Source organism: Conger conger, chromosome 2 (genome assembly GCF_963514075.1).
Source record: "Conger conger chromosome 2, fConCon1.1, whole genome shotgun sequence".
In the NCBI taxonomy this organism is placed as follows: domain Eukaryota; kingdom Metazoa; phylum Chordata; class Actinopteri; order Anguilliformes; family Congridae; genus Conger; species Conger conger.
The window spans coordinates 69317648-69330483 of record NC_083761.1 but is presented as its reverse complement, the minus strand read 5'-3'; the positions used below and the strand labels follow the sequence as shown (position 1 = coordinate 69330483).

The 12836-nt window shown below is 42.3% G+C and overlaps 1 protein-coding gene across 2 annotated transcripts; it reads right to left on the bottom strand.

Annotated features, from left to right (window-relative positions):
* Positions 1-1063: 1063 nt before the first annotated feature.
* septin3 (septin 3) lies at positions 1064-12587 on the bottom strand. 2 transcript variants are annotated; one of them, XM_061231180.1, is made up of 10 exons: positions 12490-12587; positions 10481-10714; positions 9271-9399; positions 7415-7496; positions 6989-7126; positions 5867-5984; positions 5212-5307; positions 4841-4937; positions 3893-3944; positions 1064-3098 (listed from the first exon to the last, which is right to left on the bottom strand). In XM_061231180.1, the coding sequence occupies exons 1-10, from the start codon at positions 12518-12520 to the stop codon at positions 2960-2962; spliced, it is 1116 nt and encodes a 371-aa protein (XP_061087164.1). In that variant the 5' UTR covers positions 12521-12587; the 3' UTR covers positions 1064-2959. The 2 variants fall into 2 exon arrangements, with proteins under 2 accessions (XP_061087164.1, XP_061087165.1); XM_061231181.1 differs by lacking the exon at positions 12490-12587 and adding an exon at positions 11494-11628.
* Between the last annotated feature and the right edge of the window lie 249 nt (positions 12588-12836).

Genomic DNA, 12836 nt, shown 5'->3' with positions numbered 1-12836 from the left:
CTCCATCCAGGGATGGCTCTGAGCTGGCTCAGTTCATATTTATCTGACAAAATGGAGTATGTTGCTCTGGGGGAGTCCAATTCCCATTCACACACAGTCACCTCCGGTGTCCCACAAGGTTCTGTCCTAGGCCCTATTCTGTTCAACCTATACATGCTTTTGCCCCTCTGCTGCCTGTTCTGACCTAAACATCTGCCTCAAGGAGACAAAGGCGTGGATGCAGCATAATGTCCTTCAACAGCAGCAAAACTGAGGCTCTGCTCATTGGCACCTGCACTCTCCCATAACCCACCTCACATCGCCGGCAATCTTACCTATTGTACCTTTAACTGTGTAGCGATGAGGGATGGAAAACGAATGTGAAGTAGAATCTCAATTTCTCAAGAAAAAAAATCAAAGAAAGGTTTCCATATATTTATAGAATAGCAGTGTATCATGGTGGATTTGAGATGGCAGAGCACCACCATTTTGTGCAGTTTTTAATGTTTGTTCCAGGCATGCTAGCAGTTCCCAGCTTCATTGCTTCTAACCCATGCAACACCAACCCACACAGTGTGATTAAACCTCTCTTGCTCATGAGATACAGAAATAAACTGAAATATTTATGTATTTTACCCATGTCAAATTGTATTTTGTTTACTACGGTTTGTTGGCCATCAAGATATACAGAGCATATGTTAATGCTGTATCAACAGTGTGGCTCCATGTAGTATATAATTATCAAGGGTCACATTTCAAATCAAGATAAGTTTGCTCTTTGAAAATGTTTTTCTAGATACATACATATACTGTATGTGTGCTGTATTTGTCTATGCATTCCACGCATTCACCAACTGTATTGCAAGGTATATGGTAGAGCTGGGTCTTTTTCCATTTGTGTTTCCATAGTGAACTTGGAACTAGATTTTTTTTAGAAAGTGGATAAGATTTTTTGGGAAACTTGGGCCAGATTTTATCAAAGTAATGGACTAGATTTTGGACTAGATTTTTTCGAAATGTACTTGAAGTGTATTTCTTTTCTGTATGGGATTTTAATGCCAGGTATTCATTCAATGAAGGTCAATAAAGAGGTGCACGGTTTATTCTCCTTTTTTTTTTTTTACAAAAAATCCATTCTTACAAACAATGTTAACTGTGACATAAAACATGTTTCTTGTGTTATTTGTATTTGTCGTCGAATACATATGATTTGGCAAAAACAACACAGAAGGAAGATGTGGGCACAAGGAGGGGACAGAGAAAATGATGCAAGAGAACAGAGGGTCGGGGGTCAAAAAGTGATAAAAAACATACTGATGAAATCAATTACAGATTACAATAAGGAATAAAATCGCCTAATAATGCTACAATAACACTCACAATGATATTGTTACAAGTTTCAATAAAAATTACAGACAAGTATTTACAGTTGTAACAAAAAATAAATAAATAAATAAATACAAATTATATTAATTGGTGTATTGACCAACAGAGATATGGACAGTCTGTTTTTGTCACAGGGAGAGGTAATGCAATCACTGACATTAATTTTAAAGACTCAACAGTGGTTTATCTGATAAAGAGAGTTCACATTTATAAATTATGACTGATTGTATCTATAAATAAGAGCATACTGCTGTATTGCATGAATGTAATATTAGTCTTAAGAAATGAATGTATGTATAGATATGAAAGCGTGTACTAGCCACCATACATACAATATATCCCATACAACCATCTTGTCTCATTAAAATACATCTTGTCTTTCCCATTGAAAAACAATGATCATGTTTACAATAGATAACGCACATTAAATGACAAGATAAAGTAGACAAAAGTTGGCAAACCCACATGCGTATACATACAGTGTGATTGTACCAAATGAATTACCCTTATGTGACACAACTGGTTAAATGTTGACCATTAAACAAACTGTTTAACTCTCTACTCTTTACTGGTTCTGGAAGCCAGAATAGACAAATGAATGAAGGGCAAAAACTGAGAAGGTGATGAAATGTTTGTAGTTTTGTTGGCAGCCTTAACTTTGGATTGAAGATTAAATTCAAGCAGTCTTGTTCATGTGGGAAGGCAGCTGCAATTCATCAGCCCTTAGAATAAATGCTTTACAATGGAAAGTGTCACCACCAGATCAGGAAACTGACAGCTGACTTGAATTTTAGTGCAAAACAGCGCACTGAAAACATTTGGAAAAACTGCTTAACTTTCCAAAAATGTGTGATGTCATGCAACATGGCAGATCTTTGTTGATAATGCCGTGGAAATATGTATCTTGCTAAGTTTTGGCTTGTGCTCATGTAAGCCAGGTTCCAGCTCTACAACAGAAAAGGGGCAGTACCAGTACTCAACATTGGTTGTACTGTGAGCAGTATGTATTGCAATGCAACAAGAACTTCCAACACCACCATTTTCTATGGTAACTATAGTTACTAATCTTCATGGAATAATCATAAGTCATGGAGACAGTTGTAAACTTGTAATGGTGTCTTCCAATGAAGGAGTACAATAAAAGTGATAGAAGGTACATTAAAGCAGTGACTGAGAAAAGAGGAATGAAATGCTACATAATACAGGATTAAGGACAGCAGAACGAGTTCAGAGTGACACACATGAAAAAAGGTGGAGGCAACAACAAATCTGCAAAACTGCAATTAACTCATTCACCCATGCAGTGGCACTGAAATAAATTTCAAACATTAACATAAATGATTGATTCAAACTTAGGTGACCTCTATCACTCTCGCACTCATGAATCAACAGATCCTCCCAGGCGTGGCTAGAAGGTTTAATTGGCAAAAGGGTGGAGAGAGAGTTGAAGGGACACACAGAGAGTATTCTCAGAAACACAGAGTAACACATTTTTACTGCCATGACACGTGCATGCAGTGATGCTATGAGGACATGAACTGGAATCGCCACCTCTGTCACTCCCTGGCGTAGCTGTGCTTTCTCCCCTGCGTGCTCACAGGTTGCTCTCTTGCGTGCCGTTGGGGGCCGAGGTAGGGATGGGGTGCAGGCCTCCGTTGTCGTTGAGCCTCTTGGCGCGGTACGTTTCATAGTGGATGTTGTGCGTGACCTCCTTAAGGTCCTGCAGGTGAGACCTTTCAGGAAGAGTGGAGGGTGGCCATCAGCACAGCTTGCACTCATACAGGTCCACACAGATATCTTTTGTGTTCCCTGAGCTTTTCATATAATCCCTGGAGCTTTCCATTTGCGTTGCATGCTGATTCAAGTAAAACAATTGCAAATTTGGTAGAATTCTGCATATTTTAGGGTCTAACTCACAGGTGCCAAACTCCAGTCCTGCAGGGCCGCAGTGTCTGCTGGTTTTCGAGTTGTTCTCAGAACCTGTGGTGTATTTAAGTCATTGATTGGCTAAAGAATCGACACTCCTTGTTCTGGAGGCCTTGATTGACAGCTGATTGAAAGGAAACCTCAAAAACCAGCAGATACTGCGGCCCCTTAGGGATTCAGTTTGACACCCCTGGGCGAACTGCTACTTTTCCAAGTTGCATGTAAAATGATTTGCCACGGGACATGACATGTTCTTGCATAATTATCGGATGAGGTTGCTAGATGTTAATACATCAACTGCAGGAGGTGGAAGGGCAGGGGGAATTTGCCTCTGGGAGCAGGGATAGGGACTTTAAAAAAAACCTATGTCACTGCTCTTTGCAAACGTTCTGGGGCGTTTTGGATACTAAAACCAGGAAGAGAACGCTGATGCGTGTGGGCCTTTAACAGGGTACACCAGCACCATGAACAAGCACACTAAAAAGCCATCTTATCTACAGCTCGGAGAGTTTTCAGAGGTTCAGAGGAGCCTTGCAGACATTGCTGCATGGGGGTTGGCAGGAATAAGTTTAGCGAGAAACCGGAATAGCTATCACCTCACCTGATCAGAAAATCTCGTAGTTGTGCGAATTCGCAGTGATTTGGGTTTTCAACTGTGAAAAGAGACAGGAAAATGTTTTCAGCATCCCTTTACTGTTGAATTATGAAACAGCCCTCTCCTCTCTTTGGCACCATATCAAAAATAAGCATCATCAGTCAGCCTGCACCCGATTTACTTAAATCACGAACATTATATGTAAAGGAAAATAAAATAAATGGAAACATACTTACTGCTTTAGTAGAGCTGTATGTACATTACATTACATTATTGGCATTTGTCAAACGCTCTTATCCAGAGCGGCGTACAGTTGATTAGACTAAGCAGGAGACAATCCTCCCCTGGAGCAATGCAGGGTTAAGGGCCTTGCTCAAGGGCCCAAAGGCTATGTGGATCTTATTGTGGCTACACCAGGATTAGAACCACTGACCGGGGGTGACCCAGTCATTTACCTTAACCACTATGCTACAGGCCGCCCTAACTGTAACCTATTCTAACAATCACAATCAATCACTCAGGACATGGCAGCTCGGTTACCAGGCACCGTTCAAAGATCCTCCCGGTTGCTTGGAGATGCAGTAATTTGAATAACTTAATAACAAATCATTCACAACAGCCAGTATTCTGGGAGATGCCAGGCACATACTGTAGGTCAGTATGTCCTGAACAGGGTTTGGTACGGTAAAATTAGTCCAGGGTTGACAGCAGTTTTATTGCCATCAAACCATGTTTTCTGTGGGTGGATTCGTATGCTGTTTAACCACAGAGCATCAGGTTTGTATGAGGTCAGCAGATCCCAACACTATACTCCACAAGTATTATCATACTTCCTTAAACACGAAGCCTTAATCCTCAAACCGTGATGTTAAACGCACAGACCTTGACATAGGAGTCCTGTTTTGCAAAGAGAATTATCTGAACGAGTTGAAACATCATCAGAAAAAAGCTCACCTTCAACCACCCCCCAAGCGGTCTTTCTCCCCAGAACCCGTTTGCCGTTGACCTGGTACTCTTTATCACTGCCCACCACTGCAAAAGGCATGGCCTCCTGTGAGCAAAGGCAGCACAGGTTTAGGAATACATTAGTGTATGAGCACAGGGACAGTGAAAGTGTGTGTGTGTGTGTGTGTGTGTGTGTGTGTGTGTGAGAGAGAGAGAGAGAGAGAGAGAGAGAGAGAGAGAAAGAGAGGGAATGGGGGGACGGTTTTATTATACTAATTTAATTCCGTTTGACAGCATACAAATGAAAGCGATAGAATCAGTCACTCAATTATAATGCAGCTTCATTAAGACTCCCGTGAGAAGGGTTTGAAAGCACCTACCCTGATCTTGTCATTGTCGCTCTTGTCCTCCATGTCATCGTCAAACTCCTTCTGAGGGTAAAACTCCACGCCACACATCTCTAATTCCTTCCTCACCTTTAAATAAAGGAGTGGCAAATAAGTTACACTGGCAGCAAGGATAGGTCTTGTTGTTAGAACACTGAGTTTAAGAGTGAATGACACACCCATAATCTCCTGAATCCTAACCATGTTAGGGGTAGTCATGATTGCAACAGTGCGGCATAAACGGTTAAGGCCTTGCAACTTAGAGGTTGCATATTCGATTCCCAGGAAGGACACTGACGCTGTGGCCTTCAGCAAGGAACTTAACAGGCTTTGTTTCAGGAAATATTCAGATGTATAAATCGATAGTATGTAAAAAGAAAATACAGAAGGTATAAGAGCATCTGATAAATGCGGACCTGAAAACAGAGAGAAATCATCACACATAAATGATTGGGCTAATTAGATCATTAAGGGCAGAAGTTGGAAGGAAATCCAGCAACAGATACAGCCATCCTAGACCAGCCCTTATTCACGCCCTTCATGTATACAGCTGCAGCAGTAGAGGTATTGAGCAGTAGTCTACAGTGTATTTGTGTGCCGTCAAGTCTTAGCCATTGTAATGTAAATGTGTAAGCACCATCTCTCTCACCCTCTGTTTGAACTCGTTCTTCTCCTCCAGGGTCAGTGTGTCCGATTTGGCGATGACAGGAATGATGTTGACCACACGGCTGAGGTGCTTCATAAACTCGATATCCAGCTGCCGCAACCTGACCCAGGTAGAGCGAGGAAGAGATACAAAACCATTAGGTTGTTAGCAAAAAGCTAAATTTGCCTCATACTTTGGCTGATTTGAAAATTTGTGATCAAATCAACTAGTTTCACACGTATGCCAAGAGATTCTTCCACTAAGGGCATGAGTTAAGCCGGCATTTATTTTATCTGCTGGAAGGACAAAACACATTTTAGGGAAAAATAGTTTTTGTTACAATTTGAACAAGCTTAAGTAGCACTGGCACTGTGATGTTGCTGTTCCCATGTTGAGTTGAAGACCCAGAGGTAGGTGTCTGCAGAGAACACTATTCAGGTCATTCAGTCCCAGAGTTTCATAGCACATTTTCTGCCTGCACGTGGGTACTATGGGTACTTACAGATTCAGGAATGTCTCGTGAGGGAGTGCAGACAGAAGTGGAAGTGCTTTTACTGTGACACACTGTACTTAAACACACACGAAAGCCACCGGGGGGACAGGGGCAGTACGAGGGTTTGTCTTCTTTGTGCGCCTGGGACTCTGAACACTGACATCCAGTGAGCAGCACTGACAGTCTGTGTGAGTGGGTGTGTAAAGGGGGTCTGGGGCTGAACTCAAACTATTTGTGAGACACAGACAGCATGAGCATGTGGGTGTGTATGAAACTGCAGTAGAGGCCAGTGAACAGCGCCGTGTGTGTATTTTGGGTTGTGCTCATTTTAAACTGCACTAGAGGCCAGTGAACAGAGCAGTGTGTGTATTTTGGGTTGTGCTCATTTTAAACTGCACTAGAGGCCAGTGAACAGAGCAGTGTGTGTATTTTGGGTTGTGCTCATTTTAAACTGCAGTAGAGGCCAGTGAACAGAGCAGTGTGTGTATTTTGGGTTGTGCTCATTTAAACTGCAGTAGAGGCCAGTGAACAGAGCAGTGTGTGTATTTTGGGTTGTGCTCATTTTAAACTGCACTAGAGGCCAGTGAACAGAGCAGTGTGCGTATTTTGGGGTGTGCTCATTTTAAACTCACGAGTGACCCGTAGGAGAGATGAAGTACAGGCAGCAGTGTACTCTGGTGTCAGGGATCCTTTTCTTGCGAGCGATGTTCACCTCCTCCTTTAGGAACTTTTCGTATTGCTCGTTGATGTACTTTGAAATTGGTTCCCAACTGCAGAGTGGAGAGCACAGGAAAACATGATTAAAAGAGCCAGGGAAAATGACTCAGTGAGAGCAGGTAAGATATTTATATGGAACTGCTTACAGTACACTAAGCTTCATGACAATATGCTTCACATTTCTTCATAAAATCTATTATTAGTCCTATTTTACTCTGTTTTGCTACAAGCACAGATATATGTACATACTCCCACACACATCCACACACAAACACAATTCAGACTCACAAACTGTCATTTGTCTCTTTCTCCATTTTTCAGGCAAACAGACACAAGCTCACCAGTTTTCATTGTTGATCTGGTCTCCAAAGCCAGGAGTGTCAACTACAGTTAACTTCATCTTCACTCCACCTTCCTCGATCACTGTAATATTCAGAAACAGATCCTTTTTTAAACAATTTTCATCTGATTATTCACTTTTTCACCATGCATGCATGTGTGCACCAGCACACATTTCCTCTGAAGCATGTGCTATATCCTCCTGAGACCTGGCAGAAAACAAAAGCTTGAAGAATTTTAATTCCTTTACAAAATACAAGTGCCTTGGATGACAAAAACAAGTTGCTGTTAAATTCTTGTTAATATATTATTTATTTTATTTTGACTGAATGTCCCTTGCAGTGTAGGTTTCAGCATAGTAGACTATATGGTTCTTCAGATGAAGCCCAGAGACTCATATCCCCACAGGGAATTGCCAGGTCTTAGGAGGGCATGCTGCTCCTTCTTTGCTCTCCGCAGCCCAGTTATTCTGCAGCAGATCTGCAGTGCATGTACAGATGGCACAGGCACACCACAGGCAGAGCGCAGGCAGAGCGCAGACACCCGCATGACGAAAGGTGCTGCTCTTGCGCAGTGAGGCGAGGGAGCCAAACTAAGTCCCTCCCTGGGCGGCTCTTCAGCCGACCATACGTTGCTTTGCGTTTGCGGGATTCTCAGCCACGGTCAGCAATGCCGCCATCGGAATTTGATTCGGAAGCATGGGCTGCATCATCGCACAGAGGACTGGTCACCCTCCAGCCCCTTCCAAACAGTCACATTCGTACGATTACATCAACAGGCTGTTGCCATCGACAGCTGGCCCTGTGTATGAAACCCGTGTTAACTCTGGGTAGTCCTGGTCACCTCTGTAAACAGGTAACAACGATATAGGAATCTCTAACAGTATGACAAACATGGTTTGACCAGCTCAAGCTATGTTTTGAAACAGCTGGTCAACCCATCCAACCAGCTACCAGCTCAGACAAGCTACCAGCACTAGCTGGTTGACCAGCTCATGGCCAGCTAGACCAGCTTTGTGACCAGCTTGGCTATGCTGGTTGGCCAGCTCATAGCCAGCTAGACCAGCATTGTGAGCAGCTTGGCTATACTGGTTGGCCAGCTCATACTCAGCTATGACATGGGTCAGAGCCTACAGCATATCAGTACTCTGGTGAATGCTCTGGCTGGGGTAACGGGGAGAAATGACAAAGCCTGGAGCCAGGACTTCAACACAAAGCCTAACCCTAAATGGACAGAGATAGAAACAAAGCATCTTACAGCCAAAACTCTCAGACAGATCAGACAGTGGGGACAATGCATGGGCACTGACCTTTGTCGAACACTAGTGATTAAACTGAGTGTGTCTATTGATCCAAACATGGATAAATGTAGTTCACAATCAACGAAAAGCCTGGTGCACCTGTATAAGAACCCATCATGTATAGAATTGAGAACAATGCATAATGTTATTGGCCAATACATTGGCTCCAACTCAATGAGCATCTGTCAGTCCGAGCATGATTCCACACAAATCACTACCTCTCAATCCTTGTGTAGACACATCATCATGCTACACACATAGGTCGTAGGACAATACAAGCCAGAGATTCAGAAAGGAAGGTTGGCTAATGCCTTTGTGTGTGTGCGTGTTTGTGTGTGTGCGTGTGTGCTTGTGTGTTTGTGTGTATGCAAGCGTATGAGCGTATGTGTGTGAAGTTTTGTCTTCTTCATACCCAATTTATTGCTCTCTCTCTCTGTATCTCTCTCCCTCTCTCTCTTTGTATCTCTCTGCCTCTCTCCCTCTCTCTCTCTTTGTATCTTTCTCTGTCTTTCTCTCTCTCTTTGCATCTCACTCTTTCTCGCTCTGTCTCACACTCACCATGGGACACGCTCTTGATCTCCACAGTCTTGGGGATCTTCTCATCACGGCTCCATCCAGAGCTCTTCCTGCTCACCTGGGACTTGAAAAGTGTGTTCACGAGGGTGGACTTCCCCAGACCACTTTGACCTGAAAGGTGAGGAAGACAGAGATTGAAGTTTTTGGCTTTTGGTTTTGGCTTTGACTTTTGTATTTGAATTTGTATGACACAATGAATATGAGGCTGGATTTACATCCAAATTGGGTGAACCATGTAGGTCTGCAGCCCTTGATCGGTCAAACAGATCAAGAACACTGGCAAGCTTCAAAAACAGAATAGCCATGTTAGAATTAGCAAAAACGTATATGAAAAAAAAACAGACTTCTGGAATAAAAACGTATTTATGGACAGAAGTGGGCATGTACTGTGAGGCTGCCATATGAAGTGGCTCACTTGGCTTTATTGATAATGTGACTATTGATGGCAGCAGCAGGATGAATCCTGAAGTGCATAGAAATGCTAGGATCCAAATTCCTCAAAACACATTTGACAGTGATTCATCCCCAACAAGCAACCAACCAGCCTGTTCAGTCACCCAACCTCAATTCAATTGAACATGCATTTCACTTGCTGGAGAAAGCAAAGCCCCCGAAACAAGCAGGACCTGAAGGTACTGAGCAGGCCCAAGAGAGCATCACCAGGGAAGATAGCCAGTGTCTGGTGATGCCTGTGGGTCACAGACAGGCAGTTGCAAGGGCTTGCAACCCAGTACTAAATATCATGACTATCAAGATTATGATAATCTGTCCAATTAGTTTTGGTCCTCTAACTATGGACTATGTATGAAAAGGGCTGTAATTCCTACATGGATCACTGGATATGGCTGTACATACCCTTAAATTAAAGTTGACAGTGACTAGTCACTCAGTAACCTCATATTCAAATCTAATGTGTTGGGCTACACAGCCAAAACAACAAAAATAGTTTCAGAGACAAAAAATATATATATATATATATATATATATATATATATATATATATATATATATATATACACATTTGGAATGTTATGTAAACCCACAATTCCACATTTCAGTGCATTTCAGTACTATTACTGGTCACTGGGTGCCTGTGTTACACCGAGCATTAACAAAGAATTAACAAATAAAACCTCTTTAAAGGAATCACACCAATACAAAGGGGTTCTAATTCTCTTTCTATTATTCTTACCTACTATCATGATGTTAAAGTCAAACCCAGTCTTCATGGTCTTCTTCCTCATTTGTTCAATTATGGTGTCAATCCCAATGTATCCCAGCAAGGCCGATCCACCACCAGACCCTTGACCTCCCACCCCCGATCCCTGAGAGCTGTGCATTGAAGTTGGCGGCTGGCTGACATGAGAAGGTTTGGCTGGGACAACAGGTTTGGGTCTCACTTCTGGGGGTACTATTTCTGACATGTCTGGGGAGAGATGCATATAATATTGATAAGAGAATAACTAGTAGGAAGGTTTATGGTGAACTATACATTCAGGCGCACGTATACACACAAATATACACACATGGGCGCACACATTCCCTCAGAAATACACACGCTCATGCACGCATTCAGACACGAACGCACGCGCGCGCGCACACACACGATGAATCTATGAAAAATCAGGCCAATGACACACCTTAGATCGAATCCGGATTAAAAAATTTTTTAATAGGGCAATAATAGCAACGGAAATGTACAGCTAAATTATATTCCTTTATTTTCCAGAGAGAGCGCGACCCCCTCCTCTTTCCTACACCTCTGAGTCTATTTCACGCCGACCATCCCATTCTAAGTATTAATGCTTTTCAGTAGGTCGTTCACTTCAGCGTCGATACTTGCCCCGTTTCACATATTTTATATTCTAGAAACCTTACAGTTTTTTTATTCTTTGTTGATTACTGGTCCGTGTAGCATCAACATGGGCTGCTCTACCAGCTAGTTTGTGAGTTATATTTCTAACCTGCGTGCTGACAGAACTATACGCTTTTGCTCAGTCCCGGTTGCACACAGTTTGCATGTAGCAGTTCATCTTGTAACGCTATTCATTCTCATTGTTTCGCTTTCCTCGCAATCCGAGAAGCTGCCCGGTAAACCCACTCCATCAAGCCATCTATTGTCCCCTTCTGTGAATAAAATGAATGGATAAATTCATTCAAGTTGTAGCTAATTCGTTAATTGACGTTACTGTAGACCATACTTACCGATTCTTTATTTCAGTCGATGTGTCCGCGTAATTATATTTCTGACTGTGTATGGAATTGGGAATTGGGATGTCTGTCCCTGCCGCCCAAAAATAAATAAATAAGGATGTCCAACACGATTCTGGGCAATGCAAGAGACGTGTCATGTGACTTGTCTGGGTACCTCTCTCTCCTCTCATTCCTTTTCTCCACGCAGTATACCCCCCCCCCCCCTCTCTCTCTATCTCTCTCTCTCTCTCTCGCTCCCTCTCTCTCCCGTTGCCAAGACTACGAGGAGAGGAGATGAGGGATGCAGTGCGCCTGCTCACAAAATGCCATTTTCCCACGAATCCTTCCAGCGTCATCATTCGCGCCGAGCAATCTGTCAGTAGTTATCTGTACTCCACAACAAATTGTATGTATTTTCACAGACACATCAAAAAACTGAAAGACCCACTCCATTACTATACTGGATACTGACAGCACAAAGGGGATAAAGACCATCACAACCACTGAGTTTCAATACTGTTACTAATTTGTGTCAAGCTTAGGTTGGTGTGCATGTGATTAAAAATTCTTCCAGTATGTGTTCATGTTGTGCAAGCCATTTTTCCAGTTACATTTGATATTGCATTGGCATTTTGACATTGCCTTCAAATATGCTTAATCATATACATTTGCAAATACGGGATAGAATAAATCCTCCCAAAACCTGTAAAATGTTAAATTGTTAAAAAGACAGGCAAGCCATTTCAAATTCCCTCCTTTTTTTAGAGAGATTGTGAATTAAATTCATTATTCTAATTCTGGTTTCAGACTCCTAAAATATAATTTTAACACAATCCAGTATGCAAAAGATATATAGCCAGTAACACTTTAAAACAGATCTACCATACCCTTCACTGTGTGTGGGTTTACAATTAGACAAAATGGACACTATTGTCCATGAACTGGTTAAAATTATTCACTGGCATAATGAACAAAGTCAAGAACAATGTTTTGACCTTTTACACTCACATGTTGTATAGTGTCCTCTGAAGAAAGCCATTTTGTATGTGTGTTTTGCGGTTGTATCGGGGTCTGTCAGAGTTTCCCCTCCCTCTGTCCCTCTTCCCCTTCTCTCAGTCTTTATCTCCTTGTGTCTGCATGCCTGCCCCTCAAGTGATAAGACATGTGAAGCATGCCTCCCAGGCTTGCCACAAGTATCATCTCCCTGCTTGAAAAAATATATTTTTTTGTATTTCCATACGTTTCAGGTTATCAAAAAATGTCAAATGCTTCATTCCCACATTACAACAAGCTAGAGAGCGGATTTGGCCTTAAACAATAAAATGCAACTCACAATTTCCCAACACCTCACAGTT

Coding starts and splice junctions, on each gene's coding strand:
- septin3 (XM_061231180.1), bottom strand. CDS start 12,520: ATGGCTTTCTTCAGAGGACACTATACAACAT. Junction 7,497..9,270: donor GATCAAGAGCGTGTCCCATG/GTGAGTGTGAGA, acceptor TGAATATTACAG/TGATCGAGGAAGGTGGAGTG. Junction 3,945..4,840: donor CGCTTGGGGGGTGGTTGAAG/GTGAGCTTTTTT, acceptor CTCTTTTCACAG/TTGAAAACCCAAATCACTGC.